This window comes from Phyllostomus discolor, chromosome 8 (assembly GCF_004126475.2).
Source record: "Phyllostomus discolor isolate MPI-MPIP mPhyDis1 chromosome 8, mPhyDis1.pri.v3, whole genome shotgun sequence".
Classification (NCBI taxonomy): domain Eukaryota; kingdom Metazoa; phylum Chordata; class Mammalia; order Chiroptera; family Phyllostomidae; genus Phyllostomus; species Phyllostomus discolor.
In genome coordinates this window covers 43,069,816-43,095,144 of record NC_040910.2, presented here as the reverse complement: position 1 = coordinate 43,095,144, position 25,329 = coordinate 43,069,816, and the positions used below count along the sequence as shown (strand labels likewise).

At 47.1% G+C, this 25,329-nt stretch overlaps 2 protein-coding genes and 1 non-coding gene across 11 annotated transcripts in view; 1 reads left to right on the top strand and 2 right to left on the bottom strand.

Annotated features, from left to right (window-relative positions):
* Positions 1-12,139, bottom strand: part of DNM2 (dynamin 2) — an 86,240-nt gene extending 74,101 nt beyond the window's left edge. For all 9 annotated transcript variants that reach the window (XM_028520158.2, XM_036032339.1, XM_028520154.2 and 6 more), the window contains exon 1: positions 11,837-12,139. In XM_028520158.2, coding sequence (XP_028375959.1) covers positions 11,837-11,997 — 161 coding nt within the window. In that variant the 5' untranslated portion in view covers positions 11,998-12,139. The remainder of the gene's footprint in view (positions 1-11,836) is intronic.
* Positions 12,140-13,689: 1,550 nt separating this feature from the next.
* On the bottom strand, positions 13,690-21,543 carry QTRT1 (queuine tRNA-ribosyltransferase catalytic subunit 1). Its single transcript, XM_028519947.2, has 10 exons — positions 21,269-21,543; positions 20,947-21,015; positions 20,719-20,857; positions 16,710-16,788; positions 16,454-16,569; positions 15,605-15,743; positions 15,264-15,339; positions 15,037-15,146; positions 14,863-14,950; positions 13,690-14,769 (listed from the first exon to the last, which is right to left on the bottom strand). Exons 1-10 carry the CDS (start codon positions 21,506-21,508, stop codon positions 14,617-14,619), a joined length of 1,209 nt encoding a protein of 402 aa, XP_028375748.1. The 5' UTR covers positions 21,509-21,543; the 3' UTR covers positions 13,690-14,616.
* Positions 19,869-19,973, top strand: LOC114504374. Its single transcript, XR_003685151.1, has one exon. It is a non-coding gene; the product is annotated as a U6 spliceosomal RNA (small nuclear RNA).
* Positions 21,544-25,329: the final 3,786 nt, after the last annotated feature.

The window sequence follows — 25,329 nt, the reverse complement described above, 5'->3', positions numbered from 1 at the left end:
GGGTGACTACAAAAGGGCACAGGGACATTTTGGGGGTGACAGAAGTATTCTGTGTGTTGATTACAGTATTTTTGCATTTCTCAAAACTCTTAGAACTGTACACTAAAAGTAGTTTGTGGTTTACTATGGTTAAATTATACCTCAAGGGAGAAAAAAAAACAAATGAGCAAGCACTCTATGTGCTAATACACTAAAATCTCCAAGAAATACTGTGAAGTAACAATCTCACTGGAACAGGGTGTAAAGCTGTGTATGGGGGAGGAGAGAATAAAAACACACTCACATTTGCTTCTGTTTGCATTGAGAAACTGGCAAGATGCATAGGAGACTGCAAAGAGTGATTAACTATGAGGATGCTGGCCATAGAAGTGGGAGGACAGAAAGGCCTCTCTCCATCCATTACAATGGCTTTGAACTTGAGGCTGTTGGACATTACCTATTCAAACAATTACATAATCCTTAGTGCTTCAGTAGAATGGTATATAAAAAGGGGAAAATGAGTACTTTGCAGTGGGAAAAGCTGACAGGCATTACCTTAACCAAGAGTTCAAGGCCAACATCACCCGTGGTAAGCCTTGTTGATATTTAGGACCCTTGATAGGATGCGAAGAGTAGGGCACCTCACCTGTCGTCTTCTTCCCCAAACCCAAATCCTAGTGTCATCATGAGAAGATACAAGATAAACCCAAATCAAGGGCGTTCTATAAAATACCAAGGTCATGAGAAAAAAGAAAATACTGGTACTGTCACAGACAGGCAGAGACTAAGGAGATGTGACAGCAAAATGCCATGTGAGATCCTGGATGGGGCCCTGGGACAGAAAAAGGACATGGGAGGAAACTGGGGAAATCTGAATAAAGTTTGGCACTTATCAATGATAGTAACATACTAAGGTTAATTTCTTAATTGTGAGAAATGTACCATATTAAGGTAAGATGTTAATGTTAGGGAAAGATGGGTGAAACATATATGGTAGCTCTTTGTATCTTTGAAAATTTTTTGTAGATTTAAAGCTTATTTTTCATAAACCTAAAATTATTCCCAAATAAAAACTTTATTAAAAACAAAACAAGGACAAAAACCACTCAGGCCACTAAATAGCAAGGACTTGGCATGAGGTGGTCACATTCTGGCAAGACCTGACTTGTTAGGGATAAACTTATGGTGGCACTGGGGGGGGGGGGGGGTGTGGACAGGGGACATTCACACATAGAAATATAGAAAAAGGACCTGACAAGAGCCACACACTAATGGAGGTAGTTCCCATGCAAAAGGCAACAGGAAACTCCACCTTACTCTGTGCACATCCTAAAGGAGTGAACTTTATTTTACAATGACCAGTCTAATAATTTGGTAATTAAAAAAAGAGAGAAGTTGGAAAATCATGCCAACAGTTATTTTTCACCAAGTGCTGGGAGTGCATTCCAGATAGGGCCTCCACACCTCAGAAAGCAACCTACCCTGAGCTCCCCAGCGACCTGTGCCAGGTGGTGCATGGGGAAATGCCACCAGGGCAGACACCTCAGAAGCCAGGCTTCCGTTGAAAGGGCTTCCGCCCAGACGAGGGGAACTCCACGTAACAAGGCAAGAAGCCATGCCAACCCAAACCACAGGAAGGCTCTCTCCAACTGAGTGCGTGGCTCCTGGCCTCCGGTCACAGGCCCCCAATCTTGATTTTTAGATCCCTGGCACTCCATCGCCCTGCCAGGTAAAAATAACAAATTCTCAAAGCCCTAGGTCCCCAGTTGCAGGGCCAGCTGGGTGCCTCCTGGGTGAGGAAATTGTGACCCTCTAAGAAGGACCCTGGCCATCAGCACTAAAGACAAAGGTCCCGTGGTCTGGGACAGATGGGGCTGTGTCCCTGACCCACAACGGGGGGCTGGCCTGTCGTGCCAGGGTGTATCACCCAGCAGGCGGGTGTAACCCCAGCTGGGACTGTTCCTGCCTGCTCCACTTGCCTGCCAGCCTTCCAGCCCCAAAACACTCTTATCTCTGGGAAAATGTGTCATGTGGCAGAGTCTCCAGGGTGCCTCCTCCTACATCTGAACATAGGGTGTCACTGGGGCCCTAGAGAGCTCTGCTGGCTACTTGTCCACAGCCCCACGGGTATGCGGTCCGAGTGGATTCAAGTAAATCAAAGGAGGTCTACTGTGACAAACAGAGCAGTGGTTCTCTGAGCTGTGGCACGTGCCTGGGACACCCCTGGCAGTTTAAGTTGGCCTGGAGAGGGGTCTGGAAATGGGAGCTGGTATTTTATGGCATCTCCCTATGGCAGATACTAATGGGCTACCAGAGCTAGGGAGTGACAAACCCCAGAAGCTTCCTTTCCTTGGTTCTTGGTCCAAGTGGGCACGTGAGCATGCAGCAGGGGGAAATGAGCGCTGACTTTAAAACCTCAGGTCCTTGTTTTGAGGCTGCTAAAGTGTCTGAGCAGAGTAGCGTCCTCTCCTGCTGGGACTGCCTGGCACCAAGACAGAAAGCAAGAGTGAGTTGGAGGGGGCACTTGACTGGTAGCTGTGCAGGGTCCAGGGAAGGGAAAGCATCTTAATAGCCAGGAGCCAGTCTAGAGAGACACCCACGCCTAGCCTGCCTTGGGGTCTTTAGCCTATTATTATTACTCTTTGTGTCAATGAGGCAAATCACAGCCCACTCATTAAGAAAATGCACTTGCTTCTGTGTCTCTGGAGAGCACCCGATGCCCCCTGTCTGTTCCTAGTCCCACACCCCCCAGCTGGACTGTGAGCCCCCCAAAGGCAAGTCCTGGAGTGCTCCTCTGGCCCCCACCTCAATGCACATTTGTGCAGTGAAATGAATCCAATGTTGGTTTCTAGGTACATTTATTCAATATGCATGCTCCCACTATGTACCAGGACAGCAAGGGGAAGATAGAGAGAGGAAACAAAAAACTTCAGGTACTAGTGAGAACTCTAAAAAAACCCATCAAGACAGATGGTCTGAAAGTATCAGGTCCTGTGTTAAACTGGAGCAGGTCAGGGACAGCCTCTCAAGGAGGTAATGTTTGAGCAGGGACCTGAGAAGAGATGGGCAGGCCAGGTGGTACAGAGCTCTGGGAAAAAGGAGATTCAGGGAGAGGGAGAGAAAGGCCCAGGGTAGAAGCGAGTCTAGGGGGCCCCAGGGGCAGTCAGGAGGCCACGTGGCTGGTAGGATAAGCAAAACAGAAAGTGGAGAAGGTGACAGGAGTCATGGGAGGACTATTTGGGCTTTCACCCCAAGTGAGGTGGGAGCCCATGGAGGCTGGTGAGCAGAAGAGGAGGGTGCCCTCACTTAGGTGTTCACAGGAGCGCAGTAGATGCGGGGCATGGCTGGGGCGGAGGTGGGGCAGGCAGGAGCTTTGGGACCAGGGTAGAGAAGACTGCACTGGTCCAGGGCATGGAGGAGGTGAGACAGGGTGAAGCATAGTGAGGATATGCTGATCAGTGCCAAATCTGCTCATCCAACCCCAGTGAAGCAGTTACTTGTTGGCATCCTGGATACTCCATGCTGCCCATCAACCTCCTGGTGTCTTCCTTTTCAACATTCTACACAGGTACACCCTGTCTAGGTGCAAATCCTGGAGCTGAATGACTGGGAAGAGCCTCATACCAAGGGCTCATAAATAAAGGTGCCTTTGCATTGTGAAGTACTGCATAGCCGTAAAACAGAAAAGAAAGTGCCCTAAGGACAACAGGGCACAAGCCAAGAGCTGGGGCCCACAGCCAGGCAAGATGGGCACAAAGGAACAATGAGTTCAGCAGCCAGCTCCTGCCTGTCCTCCTCACCTCAGCAGAAAGACCTACAGCCTCCTCCAAGAAGCATTCCTTGACCACCATCCCTACCCCAAGGCTCTATATCAGAGCCTCCATCTTCCACAGGCCTCCTCTCATTTAGAACTGGAATGTGCATCCTGAGACGATAAGGACCTCTTGAGTCTTGCTCACCATGACACCCCCATTCAAACATAGCCTGTCACTTGCTATGGTGGTGACTTTTTCCACCATGGAAAAATACTGGTTGAGTGGACAAGTGGGTAAGTATGTGGGCCCAGAACCCCCCACCTACCTGACCCATTTCTGCCCCTCCGCTGCCTCATCTGTGAAATGCAGCTGACCCCAGATGACATACAGCAGTACTCAGTACCTGGCACATGGCAAGTACCTCTAAGACATGAGAAGTCCATTCCATGTAGGAGGAAGACCAGAGTCACAGCCCCAGTCACCAGTGAAGGAGGATAATCAAGCAAGTGAAGCATAGCACTAGGCACCACAAGGACTCCAAAACAGTATGCATTACTCCTTCACATCCTGCCTTGTTCAAGAAACTTCTGAGGTCATGCTGAGGCACAAAGACACACTGCAGGGAGAGTAGAAACCAGACCCCATGAAGCCAGGTCAAAAGGAAGAAGTAGTTGGAAGATCCAAGGAAGCCAGGGGGTGTGAGTACTACTCCACCTGTAGGTCAGCTGAGCTGTGGGGTAGGCCTTCCAAGCCCAGCCAAGGCTCTAGATTCAAGTCTGACCACCTGAAACCCCAGCATCCCTGGGCAAGCTTCTGTGACTCAGTTTCCTGATCTGTTAAGAGGGATCAGATCAAGCACTGGACTCAAGCGTAAATCAGGGCACACGGAGGGTACTGTCATCACTCATCTAGACAGCCACAGCAACTTTGCTGGCCCCCTGCCCCATTTCCTACCCCTCTGGGACAATCACGAAGCTCTAAGCAGCAGTTACAAACATCCCAACATGTAAAGACCTCTAGGATGTGTTGAGTGGCTGGGAAGCAGGCTGCCAAACTACATAAATGGGCTGGTCCCAGTTCTGGAAAGAAGATACTAAAAAAGATCCAGCCCCTAAAAGTGCTATACATTTTCTATAGGTACCAGCATGTACATATGCACATAAATACACAAGAGGGGTCTGGCAAGACATACCCCAAACTGGCAATGGTGTTCCCAGGCAGAGCTGGGAGGAAGGGACAGGGTGGGCCATGTGGTCTTCCTCAAATGTCATGATTTCCCTTTTACAACAATGTCACCAGCGTTCTACTTGTGTAATTAAAATGACAAAAAATGGACCCACAATGAGCAGTTTCCTGCCCCTCACGTGCCTGCTGATTCTTGCCTCCATCTCCATCCCTTTTCCACATGTGCAGCAGGCACCCAGCAGGCCAGAGGTGCCGTTCCCTCTGCCTGGGGCAGTCTTCTCTGGGGTTCTTGAGGGACTGGTTCCATTGCAGGACACCCACCCAGACCCCCTCTTCTGAAGAAGCCCCCTGTCCAGCCACTTTGTCACCTACCCACCCCCCATTTTCACCCCATTTCTTGATCTTCAGAATGTTCTTGCTTCATGTAACCATTCACCTGATCTCTGTCCTTCTCAGTCCCTGCTGGATCCCCAGCATGTGGCACAGAGTAGGTGCTATTTAAGGCATGCCAGTTGACACACAGCTAATCTAATGATTCCAAAAGCTGGAAGTTGCTGAATCTGCGACCTCTACCCCATTCTTGGACACGAGTGCCATGGTGTCCCCTGTTCACCTCACTCCTGAGAGCCATGGCCACACCTTCTCATCCCCACTGTCCTTGGGTATCTGCCTCTGGATGAGTAAGGCCCAGCTCAGGCCTTGGCTCCTGCACTACTCCCTGTGTGACTTCAAGCAAGGCCCCCATCTGGCCTCAATTTTCCCACCTCTGAAGCAGGGATGCTAAGAGCAGCACCCACCTCCCCACAGCTGCTAGGACCTTGTGGTCAGATTTTAGATACTGCACAGGGTGATTCTCCACAAACATCAGCTTTTACTGTATCATAAACATCAAGCAGCAGGTGAAACCAAAAGAGCCACCCAGCATCCTGTTCAAGTTGAGAGTGACTCCAAGGGGGAACCCCCCAGCACCAGCAGGGGCCTCATCACCAACACTAACAGGAACCCAAATGCACCCAGAAGCAGGAGTCTTTCCTCTCCAGTGCCATCCTGCTTCACGGGTAGAACAACTGTTTTCTTTTATTCATATTGTAGCTAATACCCTATAAATACCTCATTATTGGCTTGCGCTTTTTCAAAGCTTTAACACAGTAAAGGCTTAATTACAGCATGCACTTGGCAACCCCAGTAAATTAAGGGTTAGCTGATGCTCCCATTTCTTTCTACAGTAGAGGGTCCTATAATTTCAGCATTTTCATTCAAATCAAGCAAAAGCTTGGCAGATGTGGCTCTGAGCCACACACAAACACCCAGAGAGGCACAGGGTTCCATTCCAAGACCAACCCCTTCTTCCTGCTCTATCTTTGAAAACTCTAATTCTAGAACTTTCCACAAGCCAGTCCTCCGCCCTCACCAAGAACTGACCTGGCTTATTAGCAGAGGATTTCAATCTGTGTACCTACTGAGGGACATTATCTCCAGACAAATAACTCTGAACTTTGGAGAAATTTGTCTTCCTGAATATAAATAATTCATCCTGGTTATAAACAGAATCACCAAATGAGCAAAATTAAACTAAGAATCACATGGGGAGACAACTCACATATGAGGCTGGGGGTAGGAGGGAGACACACATCTTCCCAGGCTTTTAACTATGCAAATGAAACTGTTTTGAACAAGACAGGATCACACCATCCATGTGGTTTGGGACCTAAAAGGTCTTACATGACTTTCTGGGTCATTAAATCCTCTTCTAGATCACTCTGAGCAGTTATTTCAGTCGGATGTCTGGACATATTGTTTGCCTAGCCAATTCCCTACTGCCAGGCACTTTTGTTCCCAATCTCCCACCACCATAAACAAAATGAGCAGAAATAATTTTTCAGGGCCAAATATTTGTTTGCAGCCACCATTCCCACTTAGAAACAAACCAAGAACAGGATCCTGCTAGCATTTCAGAACCCGGGGGGCCGTATGCATGTGGTTCTCCAGCTGGTTCTGGTCTGTACTGACAGGCCCTCACTTAGTATTTGTGCTAAAATGTGGTTTTAACTTACATTAATGATGTAATTATAAACTCTTTTTCTTTAAGGAAACAGAGATTAACAACTGATCATCAGAGTCTGGACCAGGGTTGTGCAAAACATGTATGTTTCACAAGGATTAGCTCATTTGATCCTCAGCCCACTCCCTGGAAGGAGGGACCTCTGTGATCCCCATTTTCCAGAGGGGGAAACTGAGGCCCAAAGCAGTGAGGTCATTCAACTGATACACAGCAGCACATTCCCAGAGGCACCTCTAGACTCTCCCCGCTATGACTGGCCCAGGTACTATAGACCACATGGACAAAGACAATTCGGTTTCACACAGAAGAAAAAACAATGGAAAAAGCAGCCATCTGTGCCAAGTGGCTTCAAATACTTAAGGGAACACACCAGCCCAAAGGGCAGATCACATGCCCATGTCTGGCAGGGTCATAAACTAACAGTCATCCTGCATTTGTCCGGCACCCTCGGTGTGCCAGGTAGAAGCCACGTCTCCCTGGTGAAACACATCACCAAAGACCAAATGGAAACACAGCTGGAAATGGTAGAGTCCCACAGGCAGCTGTTTCTAGTTAAAAGAAAAATGGCACTAGACCCCTACATGCATTCGATGAATCTGCTCACTGAGAAAATCAATGTAAAGCTGAAAATCAAAGGGAAAAGCCTCAGCTTGCCCAGAACCAGGTCCAGGAAGACCGTAAGGGCACCATCAGCAGCCTTCCCTCTACTCAAAGCCCTTCTTGGCACTCAGGACTTCACAGAGCTCACTCCTACCCTGAATGACCATACCTCCCTTATCTTCCTCTCCTCCCCTTATACTAGTCTCCAAGCATACTCCTACCTCAGTGCCTTTGCACTGGCTGTTTCCACAGCCTAGGATGCTCTTCCAGTAGCTGTCCAATGGAGGCTCGTCCTTCACCTCAAGTCTTTGATCAAAGGACCCTTTCTCTGACCCCCTCCCACCTATTTAAACCATAAACCTCCCTCTGTCCCCCGGCCACACAAACACATCTCCTTAATCCTACTCTTTTTTTCCATAAATTGGCATCTTCTGCCAAGTTTCTTCTTTATTTGCCCCCTGCTGGAAAGCCAGCTCCTCCAGGCCAGGGATTTTGGTGTCTGGCTAAGGGCCTAGAAATAAGTCTCAATGAGGGAATGAAAAATGTGAAGTATTTTAAGCATTTTTTCTGTGCTAAAAGCTCCAAAGAGCTCTAAGTGATCTCATTTAATCCTCACTCCACCCTCAATGAGGGGCACCAGGTGACTTTATCTGCCGTAAGGGGTAAAAACACACCCAATCTGGGTGCCTGAATGGGGCCTATGAGTAATTACTGTTAACAGCCCCACTGGCTAGCTGGGTAAACAGCACCTGAGAGGGGAAAGGCTCACAGGATCAAGCCCAGGCCTTTTGAGTTGGAGGCCTCAAAAATTGCCAAGTTCCTCCCTTTCCTCAGGGCCACAGGTCTATCTGCTGGTGCTGAGCCAGGGGTCTTAAACTCAAAGGCTTCCATGGCCAGTAAGCAAATGTGAAATAGGCCTGGGCAAGCATTAGGTAGTGGTGGGGGCTGTGGCAGCTCAAATAGCCTGGTTTGACCAGGTAGCCAGTGACTGCTCATTCTGAGATCCAGGCAGTTGCACCAAGCAAAACACAGGAACAGGGAGACCAGAAAACAACAATTACAACAGCAGCAGCCACGGGCATACGGGTATAGACAACTATGGTGGAGCTTTAATCTCTAAAGATCTCTGGAGGTTTGCCAGCACTTCAAAAACCTGGATTTTGCCCCCAGCTGGTGTGGCTCAGTTAGACTGAGTGCTGGCCTATGAATGAAAAGAGTCGCTGGTTCAATTCCCAGTCAGGGCACATGCCTGGGTTGCAGGCCAGTTCCCCAGTAGGGGGCACACGAGAGGCAACCACACATTGATGTTTCTCTCCCTCTCTCTCTGAAAATAAATAAAATATTTCTTTTAAAAAATCTGAATTTTATTCAGAATCTAATTTTTAAATATTGACAGCTAATTAAAAACAAAATACTTTAAACACCATGCAGGTGAAACAGAAGTTCCAGCAAGCAGACCGTGGGTCCCGGGACCACCAATATGCAACCCCTGGTACAGGGGTAAGTTAACTAGGTCATTCCCACTCCCATCGCATCCTTAGAAAATCCACAAGGAGGAAGCAATAAAACAGAGCAGCTTGTGCTGACCCCCAGGCACATGCCCTTGACACTATCTTATTTGTTCCTCAAAACCAACCAGGATATCCACTGTATAAGTACACAGTATAAGAAAAAATGATTTGACCGAATTCAGAAAAAGAAGTAGAGAGTGAAATTCAAAGGCCCGCCTGCCATCCCCTTGGAACAGGGCTTTATATCTAAGTAGCCTTCCCCACATTCTAGAAATAAAAAGAAATTAGCTCTATTAGAGCACCCCATAACCAAAGAGAGGCCTTTTTCAACTTTGGTTCTCAGGACCTGAATTAATGTTCTTCAAATGGGATGTTGCATCGCAGGCTTCTGGGAGGATCTTGCCACAGAAGCCAGGATCAGTAGTAGCTGGCAATACCATATGCCAGGGTGGGCAGCACAGAAAGTCAGGGGGCAGAGGAACAGAAGAAAGGTGGAGAGGGGAGAGAGACTCAGGCCCCCACACACCCAGAACCATTGATGCCTCACCAAACAACCTCAAGCCAAGAGTGCTCAGCTCTCTGAGCCTATTTCCTGCTCTGTAAAATGGGATCATAGCAGTGCCATCCTACTAGGACTTAAATGAAGTTGGGTGTGAAACAAGAGAGCACTTTAATTCTGATTAGCTTTTGTTGTCAATATGAGAGAAGCCAGACCAATGAATAATGGCCATATAGACCTACTGTGTGCGAGCACTGTGCTAAGTAAGCACTTTCAACACATTAAGTCACTATATCCTTGGCACAGTCTTGAGGGACCATCACCCCATTTTTAGAAGGGGAAACCAAGGCCTAGAGGGGTCAAAAAACATCCAAAGTCAAATGCAATTGAAATGGACAGAGCTTTGCAGATACCCACTGGAAGCTCAGGCAGGTAGGAAGATGGTCATGCAGAGGGGCCCACAGCACAGTCCTGGCTGACACCAAAACAACACCTTTCCGCCACAGTGGACAGAGTACAAAGCAACAGAGACAAAGGAGGAAATGCTGGGAGCAAAACCCCAGGCCTCTGCTGGGCTCCACTGAGCACCAGCTTGGTGCCCTTGGGCAAACAGTAAGTACTTTCTGAACCTCCCTGCTCATCTCTAAAGTGGGGATAACAGAACCTCCACTCCACTTGCTTATCACGGGAGTTAAGACACTGAATGAAGAACTCAGCCTGCCCTAGCCAGGTGGCTCAGTTGGTTGGAGCATCGTCGTGTACACCACAAGGTTGTGGGTTCAATCCCCAGTTGGGGGGTATACAGGAGGTAACTGATAGATGTTTTTCTTTCACATCGATGTCTCTCTCTCTCTCCTCTATCCTTCCCCTTTCTCTCTAAAATCAACAAACAAATCCTCAAGTGAGGATTTTAAACAAAAGAAAAGAACTCAGCCTGGCACTTGCTGCTGAACATTACTTCTTAACACTGAAGGCAACAGTAGTAACAACAACAACTATGATGTTATCACTTGGCAGCCACACAGTTACAAATGGAGTCCTTCCTGGAATGGAAATACACTGCCCATCTGGGAGGCAGGCAAAAGGCAGAAGAAAGAACTGGCCACAGGACCAGTTCTCATTCATTAGCTTCCTGAATCCCTGAAACAGCCCAGAGAATAGAATTTGCCTATTGAACAGGTGGGCAAACTAAGGTTTCCCAGGGCTGCCCAGGGAAGGCCTTATCCCAGCTCTTACCATGAAGGCCTGATCAGACAATAAGTCCCTTCCCAGGCTCCAAGAGGGCCCCCAGTTGGCAGGCTTTAGCTTGGGGGCTGCTCCCTGTGTTCCAGGGCCCTGGAACATCCTGATGTAGGCCAGGAAAGAAACCTGTAGAAAGTTCTCCCTGGTGTCCTACTTCCAAATGAGAAGAGAGCAGTTCAAGTCTCATCCTCCAGCTCCCTTCTCTATTCTCCCACCACACCCTGCCAGAGGTTGGGCCAGACAGTCCGGGGCTGTTAAGGCAATATGGACAGACTAGAAGGACAGACACCAAACAGGCAAAAAGATGAACCTGGTTGAGAGAAGAGCCAGTGTTTGCCAGGGACCAAGCTGAGGAGTCAGCCCAGGAGAAGCAGACAACAGGGTCCCCTAGGGTCCAGACAGCCAGTCAGACAGCCAGTCAGACAGCAGAGGCCAGCTGGGGTAAGCAACAGAGGGATGGCTAACTGTTACTCTATGAAAGGCACGGATGAGCGGCGAGACAGCACAGGTCACCCTGGACAGCTAGCTAGACAGCAGGGAGCTTGCCCTGCAGAACTGGACAGATGGACAGCCAAATGGTGGTAGCAGGGAGGCCTATTCAGGACAGAGTTAGCCAATCAGGAGGCAGGGACTGCTCCAGATAAATGAACAGCCAGCCAGACGGCAGGGGTTGGTCCAACAGATATCTAGGTGACACGTTTCGAACAGAGACGGGAAACCTAACCTTCACCCACAGGCAACCCGATGGTAGAATTCACCCACTAGAGTTAGTGACCAGTCGGCAGGGATCCACCCCACATCCCGGCCCATCCTGGGCCGGCTCCTCAGCCCCTTCAAGGAACCCTACGCTCACAGTGACCCACAGGGCCCGCCTCCCTGCCCCTGTCCCGTCACCGGCACGCAAGCGCCGCAGTTACGCTGGAGGCGCAGGGCGCGCCATTCCCGGTCCGCCCTCCCCGCCCTAGGCCACCGCCCGCGGGTCGTCGCCACCGCGCTCACTTACCGGCCCACGAAGTTCTCCAGCACCGAGCTCTTGCCCGCGCTCTGGCCGCCTACCACGGCAATCTGCGGCAGGTCCAGGTGGCAGCTCTGACCGATGGAGCTGAAGGCGTCCTGTAGCTTGTTGACCAGAGGGATAAGCTCTTCCATCCCGCGGTTGCCCATGGCGCCGGCGGCCCCGGCCCGAGCGCCAAGCGCCCAGCGCTCCCTGCCCGCCCCCGTCCCTCAACGACGCGGTCCCGCGGCGTCCGCGGCCGTTGCTCCCCGCCCGGGGCTCAGCGCGACTCCCGCTCCCTCGGCCTCACAGTCGCCACTTCATCCGGTTCTCGGACGACACCCGACCGGAGCGACCTCCCGCCCCGGCCCCAAAACCCATACGCCACCCCTGATTGGTGGACACACTGCCAGTCATACAGATCAGCCAATGAACGTGAGTCACGGATTTAAGACTGAGTGAGCCTTACCCCTGGGGACCTCCCCGCGGGCTCATTGGACGTTAAGGCCTGTCGCTGTTACCCTTGAGCCAATAGCAGCGGGTAGCGACTTGTCAAGGTTGGTGGGTGGTGTTCCAGGAAAAAGCGTGTTGGCTCCGCCTACTAGGGGAGTTCCCGGATACCATGAAAATCCGCCAGTTTGATTGGTAGAAAGACCCTCCAATCAAAAAGGCTGGCCAATGAAGTTAGGGATCAAATCTTTAGACACTGGTTCGTTACTTGACGATACTTAGTTCCCTAAAAATTCCTCATTGGTTTCTATAAATATCATTCCAGCAGCCAACAAACTGAGAGGAGGGCTTTAAACTCTGACTTAAAGCTGAATCTGTCAATCAACAATCTCCTGTTCTTATTCGTAATTGTAGCGTGTCTGAAGTCTTCCGGAGCAGAGGGCAAGGCCCACCATACTCGCGAAAGGGCGACTCCTCGTGGTGGGGCCCGGTGGGGACTGTCACTCGCGAATTTCTGGACTCTTAACGAAGACTACAGGTCCTAGAATGCATCTTTCCCCCGCCTCGCAAATCAGCTCTCTGCGCGGGATTTCAGAGCACTTTTAAGGTGCGAGGCTGGCTATGTTGGTGGTTCCTTGGGAGAGGCGGTCTAGCTGGACATTGCCTCCCCCTCTCATTCCTACATAAAAGTCACACCTCTTTGCCTTTTTGCGAATGCTGTGCCCTCCTAAGAATACTTCCCTTCACCTCCGCCTTGGTGGTGCTAACAAAACCACTTGATTCTTCAAATTTAGAGTACCATACATGATCTTTTTGAGTATTCAAAGAAACTCAACGGATCCTGTGCCCATAAAAAGAAGTTAAAAAAAAGAAGTGATTTGCCCTGACTGCAGCGACTCCCGTTAATTGGGCATCACCTTGCAAAGCAAAAAGTTGCCAGTTTGATTTTGGGTCAGGGCACATGCCTGGGTTGCAGGCTCGATCTCCATTCTGGGTGCATTTCAGAGGCAACCGATTGATGTTTTTCTCTCACATCAATGTTTCTCTTTCTCCTCTCTCTAAAGATAAATAAATAAAATCTTTTTTTAATGAAAGAAAGAAAAGAAGTGATTTTTATCCCTCTGGGCATAGATGGGCCAGAGAGAAACTGAGGAGTCCAAAGAATGCAGAAGCAACCCGATTAACGACTCAGGAGCAATGGAGGTGGGGAAGTGGGCTGACTGAAGAAACAGGAGGAGGATGGCCAAGTGGCCAATGCTATGTACCTGTTCCAAGACCCAAGCTCCAAGTCTCAGATAAATGAGTAAAAGGATGACCAACAACGATTGGCAGTGCGGCCTTGACAAGAATAGCAGAAATCTGGAGACACCCCAACTGTCCTTCCATGAAGCTAAATAAATACTCTGCAGCAACTGTAAAGAAAATAAGTCTTCATGTACTGACATGTAAACAATTTGATATACACTGAAAAAGGAAAAATAGCAAAGTACATAACTACATGTAAAGGACACTGACATGCATGAAAAATAGGTACACATGGAAAGTTTCTGGAAGAATACACAAACTGATCAAAATAGTGCAATTTTTATGCTATTTGAATGGTGGATCCTACACATGTATTACTTTTTCAACTTAAAAACCCTTACCTTCTAAGAGCACCAGCTCTATAATTGGCCATATCTGGGTTAGATCCTGGGCCTGTTTATTTGCTAGGTGATAGTGACCAAGTGACTTCATTCCCCTGAAACTCAGTTTCCTCATCCATAAAATGGGGAAGGTAGCTATTCATGTATCATAAAGTTGTAAGAATACACATGACAACCATTTAGAACAGGGCTAGGTGCAGTGTAAGCACCTACTATATCACACCTATTATCGATATAACCGTGTTAACTGACAGCAAGATTAAACCACATGTTTGAAGAGTCAAGGCTAAGGGCATGAGCTCTGGAGCCAGGCTGCTACTTCCTCAGTGGTGACTTATATAAGCTACTTCCCCTGTGGTGGCCTGTTTACTCAACTGTGAAAAGGGGCAGGACAACAATGTTGACACCTGGAGTGTCTGGGAAGTCTAGGCCATAGGAAAAGGAATGCAGCTCCCTCTCTGAGACACTTCCTACATGATGGATTGTGAGAGGTGGTTTCCAGATACTACCTGTTGCTATGGTTACTAGTTATTTCCAATGGGAGGAAAGGGACATCAACCACAGGACACTCAGACCAGGAAGGGAACCAAGACAGGCCACCACCCCCTCCAAGAAGAAACAGACACTAAATTATAATAAAAAATCCAAACCCTTCAATATCTTCCACACCCTCCCACCTTCCCCCAAGCCAGGTCAACTCAATGTGATTCCCACAGAGGCTAGGGCTTCAGTGGCCCAGGTGGGATAGAGGGTGGGGTCCCCATACATGGTGCGCATGAAGTCCCGCACAAAGTCAGGAAAGCGTTTCTCCATGATGCTGGTGCGTATGGTGCCCATCAGCTGCAGCTATGGGGCAGAGATGTCAGTGTCAGCCACCCGCACCCAGGAAACCCCCGCCCCCACCCCTGCCTTGCCCACCCAGGCCATACACAGGTCTACCTGATAGGCAATATTGTGGACAGTGAGGTGGTGCAGAGCGGCGGTGTTGTCGCTGTGAAGCAGCGCGTGCAGGAAGGCCCGGCTGTGCCTGGGAACAGAAAGTCAGAGCTCAGCAGTGTAGAGTCCTGCCCTCCTCCAAGGCTTCCCCCAGCCTCCAGCCTCATCATTCCCTACTTCTGGCAGGTAGGACAGGCACACTCAGGGTCTATGGAGCGGAAGTCCTTCTGGAACTGCCTCTTCTTCAGCTGCAGGTTCCCAGTAGGCACCAGGGCAGAGCCAAATCGCTGAGGGAGGAAAGGTGGCAGAAGGAAGGTCAACCAGGTCTTTATCCCTTCTGGCCCCACCTCCACCTTGGCCCATCAACAGGCCCCACCCCTTCTGCCCCCTGCCCAAGGCCTCACCGCTGTCCTCGTGGGGAAAACGCAGTCGAACATGTCGCATCCAAGAGCCACGCAGACCACCAGATCGGTGGCATAGCTGGGGGTGGGGCCATGGGAGGAGGGGAGCAGAGTACCTCAAACCCTGGTCACAGACCCAGACCCCTTCCAGATTCTCAGATTCCCCTCAGACTGGAATCCTCAGAACCATACCCAGTGGAGGGCCATATCCTCCTTAGTCCCCTCCCAGGCAGGGCTGTATCCTTTCCTGATACACAGTGTTGGAAGGGAGTAGAGGGGGAAACAGAGAGTCCTCAGGAATCTGCTCCCCACAGGCACAGCAGTCTTCCCGCTTTTGGACATACCCGACCCCCATCAGGTATCGGGGCTTGTCCTTGGGCAGCCTCGAAGTGCTCAGCACCACCATCCTCCAGAATTGGTCCTTGCTCTCACCCCCACTCAGTCCCCCGATGGCAAAGCCAGGCACGTCCCTCTTGGTCATCTCTGAAGGTACAGGGCAAGGTGTAGAGCAACCAAGCAAAAGGAAATGCTGCTTCTCCTCCTCTCTGCCTGCTACTTCCTCCCCTTCATCTCCTGGGTGACAGCCTTGGTTTAGGCCTCAGTCACCCTTCTGGACAACAGCTCTTCCTCATAAAAGAAGGCTCCCTCATGGGCCTTCTGCTTCCTACCCTATCTGAGTTTTTCTATGGTTCCCTGATGGTTCCTGTCACTCTCCCACTCAACAGCCCTCCATGGATCCCCAGTATCTCAGTGTACCAATTAATGTTGTAAGTTCTAGGATTCAAGGCCTGGATCCAAATCCCAGCTCTGTAACATTCAAGCTGTCTGGCTTGGGGTAAGTGACCTAGTAGCTCTCTACCTTAGTTTTTCCTTTCTGTTACCCTGGGAACTGGTAGTTCCTACCTTACAGGATTGTTATGAAAACTCAACGGGTCAATCTGTGACCAGCACTTGGCATAGTGTCTGAACACCAAAAAACAGGACAGGTATTGGAATTACTGTTATTCTGAAAATATTCAACTCCATTCTGCCTCTGGGCCTTTGCTTCAGCTGTTCTTTCTGCCTGAAGAACCTGTTCTCCAGGAGAACCTTTTCACCCATTAACAACTGCTGCCTGAGCACCATCACATGCCAGACCCATGGAAGGCTCTCAGCAATGTGACAAACTCTGGTCCTGCCAAACATGGCTGTACCTTCAAGGCAGGTGGCCCGGAGATCCGCATCCAGCCCACCCTGGATGATAGCGAAGAGATTCTGCTTCTCGGGCTGCTGATGGGCTGCAATGCATCGGTCTAGCCAGCGGATTGATCTGCAAGAGGCCCAATCAGCCGTTTGGGTCTTCTGAAGGGTAGGGAAACAAGGGTGCAGGATCTGGATCCCTAGCCCTGCTGCCCATGCCACGTGCATGAGCGCGCACACAGGCACACGCGCGCACACACACACACACACCTGTACATAGCCTCCTCCACACGAGGTCCCGTCACAGTGCTGCTGACCACGTCATCCAGCTGCATGATGATGTCTGACCCTGGGCGGGGGGCAGTTGAAAATGGGGTACTGTCACTAGGAAAGACCCCACCTGTTGGGGGCAAACTGGACACCAAAAGCCTCTGCTTGGGTCTTGCTGACTCCCACTTAATCTTCCAATCGTTTATACAGCACCTAGACAGAGCTTTCAAAATGCCCACCTGTTACTGGTACCCCCAGCTAACTCCAGCCCTCCCCAGCAAACCCCTTGCCTGGCATGTAGAATGAAATCCCACTTTTGCAAGTCTACCCTTCAAGAACAAAACACCATGCATACAAAGTGAGGTGCAGAGAACAATAGCACATAGGAACCCAAGTGTCCATCTACAAGGGTCGGGTTAAAAAAAAACCAATGGTCCAACCCTTAACAGAATGTGCCTTCCCCACCATCCCAAAATCCAGGCACTTCTCAAAATCAAGGGCTTTTTCTTAAGTGTATGGCACACTCATTCAGTAGCAAAACCCAAGACAGTAATAACCCTTTCAAAAATCCAATTTATTTATTTTATTTGTAAAAAGATTTTATATATTTATTTTTTAGAGAGAGGAGAAGGGAGGGAGAAAGAGAGGAGAGAAACATCAATGTGTGGTTGCCTTTCATATGGCCCCCACCGGGGACCTGGCGCACAATCCAGACATGTGCCGGGACTGGGAATCAAACCGGCGACCCTTTGGTTCACAGCCCTCGCTCAATCCACTGAGCTACACCAGCCAGGGCTCAAAAGTCCAATTTAATATAAAGTTTCATAAAGTGTTAATCTAAAAAAAGTGAAGTGTATACCATATGATCTAGCCATTCCGTTCTGGGCATATACCCAAAAGAGGAGAAAGCAGGATCTTAAGAGATGTTTGTACACCCATGTTCATAGCATTATTCCCAATAGTCAAAAGGTGAAAGCAACCCAAGCGACCACTGACTGGTGAACAGATAAAATGTGATATAGACATACAATGGAATACTATGCAGGCTTGCAAAGGAAAGAAATTCTGACACATGCTACAACACAGATGAAACTTAAAGATATTAGGCTAAGTGAAATAAACCAGTCACAAAAAGACAAATACTGTATGTGTTCACTTATATGAGGTCCCCAGAGTAGTCTAATTCTTAGAGTAGAAGGGCAGGTGCCAGAGGCAGCGGGAGAGAGGAATGTGGAGTGAGTGTTTAATGTGGACAGAGTCTCGGTTTTGCAGATGAAAAGAGTTCCAGAGATAGATGGTGGGGATGGTTGCACAACAATATGAATGTATTTAATGCCACTGAATTGGACACTTAAAAATGGTTAAGATGGTTTACTTTATGTTATGTGTATTTACCACAATTTTTTTAATTAAAAAAAAAAAGAAGTGTAACACCACAGCATACTGCCATAGGCCTTACTGACAGGCTGTGTGGATAATAAGTGGGGCTTGTTACCTTCTAAAATATGAAAAATCTTGGCCCCAAGAATTTCAGATTTGGGACTGTGGACTTATATGTTAGAAAAGCTCAAGTATCACATATCATTATAGGAAAAAAGCATAGTACACCACATTAGTCAAAGATGGGGTGATTTGACAATCAATAAGAATTGATCCAATTGTAATGGATTGAAACACATCAAATACATTTAAATCCCTGAGTTCATGGTGATCCTAAAAATCTAAACATTAGTTTGCCCTGCTAAAGGATGCTAAGTAATCAACCCATTGAAATGAATCCTTTGTTTCCTGTATGAACTGAACTACTTGGTCTCCTAGGAGTACATGAGAGATGGTTTACTTTACAGAAGAACGACAGAACTAAAAAATCACATGTTGCAACTCCTAGTGGCATAATAGTCCCAAGCAAGAAGCATGAATGGGTCCTGGCTGCTGTGGCTCAGTGGATTGAGAGCACATTTATTTGGACCCTAAAATAAACAGACTATAGGGGAAAAAAACGACATTTGTAAAACAACTGTATGGGGAGAAGGGGGTATAAAGAGACGAAATGGTAGTGGGAAAAAAATACAATAAAGATTAAGTTAAAAAATAAAAATAACCCTGGCTGGTGTAGCTCAGTGGATTGAGAGCAGGCCTGTGAACCAAAGAGTTGCCAGTTTGTTTCCGTCAGGGCACATGCCTGGGTTGTAGGCCAGGTCCTCAGTAGGCGGCACTCGAGAGGCAACCACACATTGATGTTTCTCTCCCTCTCTGTCTCCCTCCCTTCCCCTCTCTAAAAATAAATAAATAAAATTAAAAAAATAATTTCAGCTCAGCTCAATAAATTGAGCGTGGGCTGAAAGCCAAAGTGTCGCAGGTTCGATTCCCAGTCAGGGTACATGCCTGGGTTGCAGGCCATGACCCCCACCAACCGCACATTGGTGTTTCTCTCTCTCTTTCTTTCTCCCTCCCTTCCGTCTCAAATAAATGAATAAATAAATAAAATTCAGTAAAAAGTATTTTAAAAAATAAATAAATAAAAATAAATAAATAAAATGATTAAAAAATAAAAATAAAGAAACTAACTTGGAACACTGGCCAGATATTTTGATGATGTTAATTAATTACTGTTAATTATTTTTACATAGCATTATGGGGTTTGTTTGTTTTTTTAAACTCCTGTTTTAGAGATACAAATTAAAATATAGGGTCTGGCACAAATAACATCCCTTCTTTATTACAAAATCCTTTACTACAAAATCATAAGCATGTAATTCTGTAACATAACAATAACACACTGAAGCGCACCATATGACATTTTAGGTGAAATATTCAAATTAAAACCATAAATTACTACACCCATATTATTATCCTACCAATTGCACTCAAGCAGGCATTACTTCTGCCAGATCCTGTACTTACAGATGAAATGAGAGAATGTCTACAATTTGGTTTGGTTTGATTATTACAGATGATCTAAGGAGTTTAAAAGCAAGAAAAAGGGGAACAACCAAAAAAAATTTTTATTTAAAAAATAAACAAGATATGTATGTAAGATTGCAACTATCAAAAAAAATCAATGAAGCATATCCACTCAATAGCATATTATTTGGCTAAAAAAAAGGATTAAAGTACTGAGCACACTATAATATAGACAAACCTCAAAAACCTATACCAGTGCTCACTTTGACAGCACATATACTGAGACTGGACTGGCAGAGAAGATTAGCACCACCCCTGTGTGGGGATGACACTTAAATTCATGAAGTGTTCCATATTAAAAAAAAAAAGTATACTAAGTAAAAGAAGCCACTCACAAAAGACCACACGTTATATGATTTCATCTAGATGAAATGCCTGGAAAAGGCAAATCTATAGAGACAGCTAGATTGGTTAGGGCTTGGGGAGGGAGGGACAGGAGGGACTAATAATGGGTATGGGATTTCTTCTTGGGGTGATAAAAATGTTCTGAAATTAGACTGTGGTGATCGTTGTACAACTCTGTGAATATACTGAAGTGTGTATTTTAAATAGATGAATTATTTGTGCATCATATCTCAATAAAGCTATAAAAAAGAAAATAAAAACAAAAGAGAAAATAAACAAATGGAAAAAATAAACCAGCCACACCCTGAGGGGGTGGCTCAGTTGGCTGGGCCACGTCCAACAGCAAGGCACATGCCTAGAGGCAGCCAATGGATATTTCATCTCCATTCGATGTTTTTCTCCCTCTCTCTCTACCCTTCCCCTCTCTCTAGAATAAATGGCCGTGACTTCGTGTGAGGATTACAAAAAAAAGTCATAATAGCAATAAGGGTAATAAAGGGTACTACATGCCATGCACTGTACTTAAAGATTTACCGACATTAGATTACAAATCCTTGTGAACTATCTGTATTTGAGTTGGCTCAACTGCAGCTCAGGGAAGGGGAGCGATTGCTCAAAGCCACACCAAATATAAGGAGCCGGTCACCTCAACTCCACCAGCGAAAGGTAGGGGAAGGGGCGGCCTCCGGGATCTGCTCACCCAGCGCGTTCTGGATCTCCACGGACCTCTCCGGGCTCAAAAGGGTCTCATCGCCATTGAAGGGGGAGCGGAAGCGGACGCCCTCCTCCGTTACCTCAGACAGGGACACTAGGGACACCATCTGGAAGCCGCCGCTGTCCTGGAGAAAATACACCGCAGGGCAGTCCTGAGACAGGTTAGGAGAGATTCACTTCCGAGGATCGTCCTCGCCTCCCGGTCCCATCTCACCGTCAGCAGGTTGTGGGGCCAATTCATAAAGCCGTGGAGACCGTGGGCTTTCTGGATCAGCTCCGGGCCCTGGGTTAGGGGGCGGGGAGCGGTGAAAGAAAGAGTTCTGTCAAAAGGAAGCCCAACCCAGGGAACTCAGGTCGGAGGACAGGGATGGCCAACTTGGATCCCCGCTGCTTCCTCACGCACAGCACAAGGCAGGGGCCACTGGGGGCTCTCAATAGGCGTTTGTCGATCGATTTTTGGAGGAATCCCTGGCCTAGGGGATGCTCCAGGGGTCCCCAAGCTCCCCCACCACTCTGTCCGTGCAGAGCCCACCCACCGGCCTCAGACCCAGATGGTAGGTGTTGCCCAAGCAGATGCGGCAGCCCAGCGCGTCCAGCTGTTCCGCCGTGATGCCCTTCATGGTGGCCTGCGTGCCCACTGGCATGAATACTGGAGTGGCCACCCGCCCGTGCGGCAGCCGCAGCTCGCCTGCCCGTGCCCTGGAGCGGCTGCACTCGGACACCAGCCGCAAGATCCGCGGCGCCGACTCCAGGGAAGTGGGACTGGCTGTCGCCATCTTGCCTGCCAGAACCACGTGGTCAATGAAACACCCTGGACCGCGCCATATTGGCTAGTGTCACGTGTGGAGAACGCTCTGGGCCTAAAGCTCTGGGAGAGCGTCGGGGGTCCATGGCAACGGACACTAGCCTACTGGTCCTCTCAGGCCGTCAGGGTCGCTCCAAAGGCAGGCAACCACCTCCTCAAAGTATCAAAAATTGCCTTCTGATCATTTTGTAAGTTATATAAATACCTAACTACTTTGTCGTACACCTGAAACTAATATAATATTGTATGTCAAGTAATTGGGGCGAATGATAGCATCTTGGATTAAGGACATTGTGAAGATTGTATGAGGATAGATGTGTATAGAACTTTACACGGTGCCTGTAACAGGCTTTTATATGTTTTGTTCATTGCTTTGTCCCGATCATTTAGAATAGGACCTAGCACGTAGTACGTGCTCAATCAACAGTTTATTCAATGAAAGAAAGAATCGAGATTTGCAGAAGGGAAGACTGAGGTCCAGAACCTGACCACACCTATTCGTTCATTCATTCATTCGGTACACCTACATATACATCCCCACTAGTGCCACCCTCCATACTGCACAGAGGTGAGACAGGCTGAGTCACGGATTTATTAAGCGCTGGCTGTTTTCCACTAATAATAATAATAACAATACTATATGCATAACCGTTATTATTGTGGGAAATGGAGCTGATAGCCGTCCGGGCCAGTAGAAGGCGCTACTAACCCAGAATCTTTCCTCTTACTACCCCTGGTTAAACTGCGTTGACCTGAGCTAGACTCGGATCCTCTGAGCCTCGGGCTAATGTTGCCAGTTTCTCAGGATGATGGAGATTCCTCACTCAGGTCACATCTAGGAAACACCCACCGAGGAGGCCCATCTCAAGGCCTTTGCTGTTGCCACTGTCTGTAACACTTCTAATTTTCCCATGGCTGGCTCATATTTTCACCATCAATTGCTCCTAACTCTCCCAATCTTAAGAACCCTCCCCCCATGGCCTGTAAATCATATTATGCTTTTGAAACCTCTATACGTTGACAATGCCCAAATTTTTATTCCTATTTCCTGAATTCCCAGCTCCTATTAAGAAATGCTTCCTTGCCCTGGCTGGTGTAGCTCAGGGGATTGAGCATGGGCTGTGAACCAGAGGTCACCAGTTCAATTCCCAGTCAGGGCACATGGCTGGGTTGTGGGCCATGTCCCCAGTATTGGGTGCATGAGAAGCAACCACATAGTTCTCTCCTCTCTCCTCTTCCCCTCTCTCTAAAAATAAATAAATAAAATCTTTTAAAAAAATAAAGAAAGGCTTTAAAAAATGCTTCCTTGACATTTCCACTGGGTGTCCATGAGCGTCCAAACTCCACATATCCAAATCAGAGCTCCTGATTGTAGCTCAATCCAAGCTTGCCTAACCCCTTCTATCTTCCTCTTCTCAAATAGCAACTCAAATCTTCCAGGAGCTCCAACAGAAACTTAGGGATGGTCCTTGAGCTCTCCCTGTCACTCCATACATTTGATTTCTCAGCAAACCCTGGCTGCTCTGCTTTCAAAATCTAGCCAAAATCAAACACTTCACACTCTCCTCCTCCATAGTTCTCACCCTGGTCCAGACACCACCAGCTCTTGTCTGGATTATTGCAGTCTTTTCCTCACTGTTTGGGCTTCTGTCATTGACTCCTTATGCTATATACCATAAGGCATTTTAAAGCAAATGATTTCAGCATTTCTCCATTATGTAAGTTGTCTGTTGTAGGTTTATTGAAAATGCAAAAAAAAAGGGGGGGGCCTTTCAATTCCTAGTTCATTTACAGATTTTTATTGTAAATAAATGTTTATTATACAGTTTTTCTGTATCTATAGAGATAACCATATAATTTGTCTCATTTAATTTAAAATGCCCAATGAGAGTTGGCCTGTGTGCCTCAGTTGGTCGGAGCGTCACTCCATGAACTGAAGGGTCATGGGTTCAGTTCCAATCAGGGCACATGCCTGACTTGTGGGTTTGGTCCCCCATTGGGAGGTGTGAGAGAGGCAAATGATCAGATCTGTGTTTCTCTCCTTTTCTTCCCCTCTCCCTAAAATCAGTATTTTAAAAAATGCCCAACAACATAAATTTTCTTTTCTAATTTAATAATAAATTTTATTTCCACTTGAGATAAATCCACCTTTACGGTACTTTTTTAGATTGTGGCACTTTATTAATCTTTTAAAGATTATTAATCTTTTAAAATTATATTAATCACATATCATATTGTGTATTAATATATATGTAATGTTATATCAATATTTTTAAATTAATATTTTATTTAGAATTTTTGCATCTTGGCTATAAATTATATTGGTCTATAATCGTTCTTGCTTACAGTACTGTCTTGCCCAAGCCTGGTTATATTGTTTTCCTTATAGGAATATTTTAAACTTAAAACAGACTATTTAGGTGTTCCATTTCTTCTCAAGTCAATACAGGTAAGTAGAGTTTTTCTGAGAATTTATTCATTTCTTTGAGTTGTCAAATGTATTGGCTTACAGTTGCTCCTAATGTCCTCATATAATTTTGTCCTCCTCTTTGTGGATTTCAAATGCAGAGATTTGAGTTATGCATAGTCCTTGACTGACGCCAGTCCATGTAAAGTCTCTTTCAATTCCCATTCCCCTACCTCCACAGCCTATGGATTTGTATACATCTTTGTATTTGATACTAATATAGCTATTCCAGTTTCCCTTATGTTATGGTAACCCTTAAATATTATTGTACATCCCTTGAACTTGACATTTTCTGCCTTAAGATTTGTCTTTAGAAAACAAAAAGAACTGAACTTTGTATTTTTCAAACATTCCAATAATCTTTCCCTTTTACTGACAAGTTTGGTCTACTTACATTTATAATGCTTACTAATATACTGGATCTGATTCCATCTTTCTACAGACTATGTAGAGTCTGAGGGTTCTTTTTTAAATTTAATTTTTTTTTTTAATTAATTTGTTGTCCCACTTATTTATGCATTCATTGGTTGGTTCTTGTGTGTGCCCTGATTGGGGATCAAACCTGCAACCTTGGTTGAGATGATGCTCTAACCAGCTGAGCTACCCAGCCAAGGCTGAAGGTTCTTTTATTTGCTTTTCCTCTCTTGTCTCTCTTGCCTTTTTTTTAAATTGTTAAACATTTTTTACATTTTTAAAAATATTTTATTTATTTATTTTTAGAGAGGGAAGGAAGGGGGAGGGAGGGAGAGAGGGAGAGAGGGAGAGAGAGAGAGAAGGGGAGAAACATCAATGTGCGGTTGCTGGGGGTCATGGACTGCAACCCAGGCATGTACCCTGACTGGGAATTGAACCTGCGACGCTTTGGTTCGCAGCCCACGCTCAATCCACTGAGCTACGCCAGCCAGAGCCATTTTTTACATTTTAAAAAAGTTTTATTGTTCAAATAGTTTTCTGCCTTTTACTCCCATCTCAGCCTACCCCCTCATTTTTTACATTTTTTCTCAATTCATTTTTTTCTCTTTTTTTTAAATATTTTATTTTTTTATTTTATTTTTAGGGAGGGAAGGGAGGGGGAGGGAGAGAGAGAGAGAGAGGGAGGGAGAGAGAGAGGGAGAGAGGGAGACAAACATCAGTGTGCGGTTGCTGGGGGTTATGGCCTGCAACCCAGGAATGTACCCTGGCTGGGAATCAAACCTGGGACACTTTGGTTCCCAGCCTGCGCTCAATCCACTGAGCTACACCAGCCAGGGCTTCATTTTTTCTCTGATTTGACTGAAACTTTGTTCTCTGTGTGTTTTTGTGGTGGGCTTGCTAGCCATGTTCAG

What these genes read in the sequence shown, in the direction of transcription:
- QTRT1 (XM_028519947.2), bottom strand. Translation starts at nt 21,508, where the DNA reads ATGGCGACAGCCAGTCCCACTTCCCTGGAGTCGGCGCCGCGGATCTTG. An exon ending in ACCATCTGGGTCTGAGGCCG is followed by an intron (nt 21,016 to 21,268) that starts GTGGGTGGGCTC and finishes CCCCTAACCCAG; the next exon opens with GGCCCGGAGCTGATCCAGAA. An exon ending in CGATACCTGATGGGGGTCGG is followed by an intron (nt 15,340 to 15,604) that starts GTATGTCCAAAA and finishes CCCCACCCCCAG; the next exon opens with CTATGCCACCGATCTGGTGG.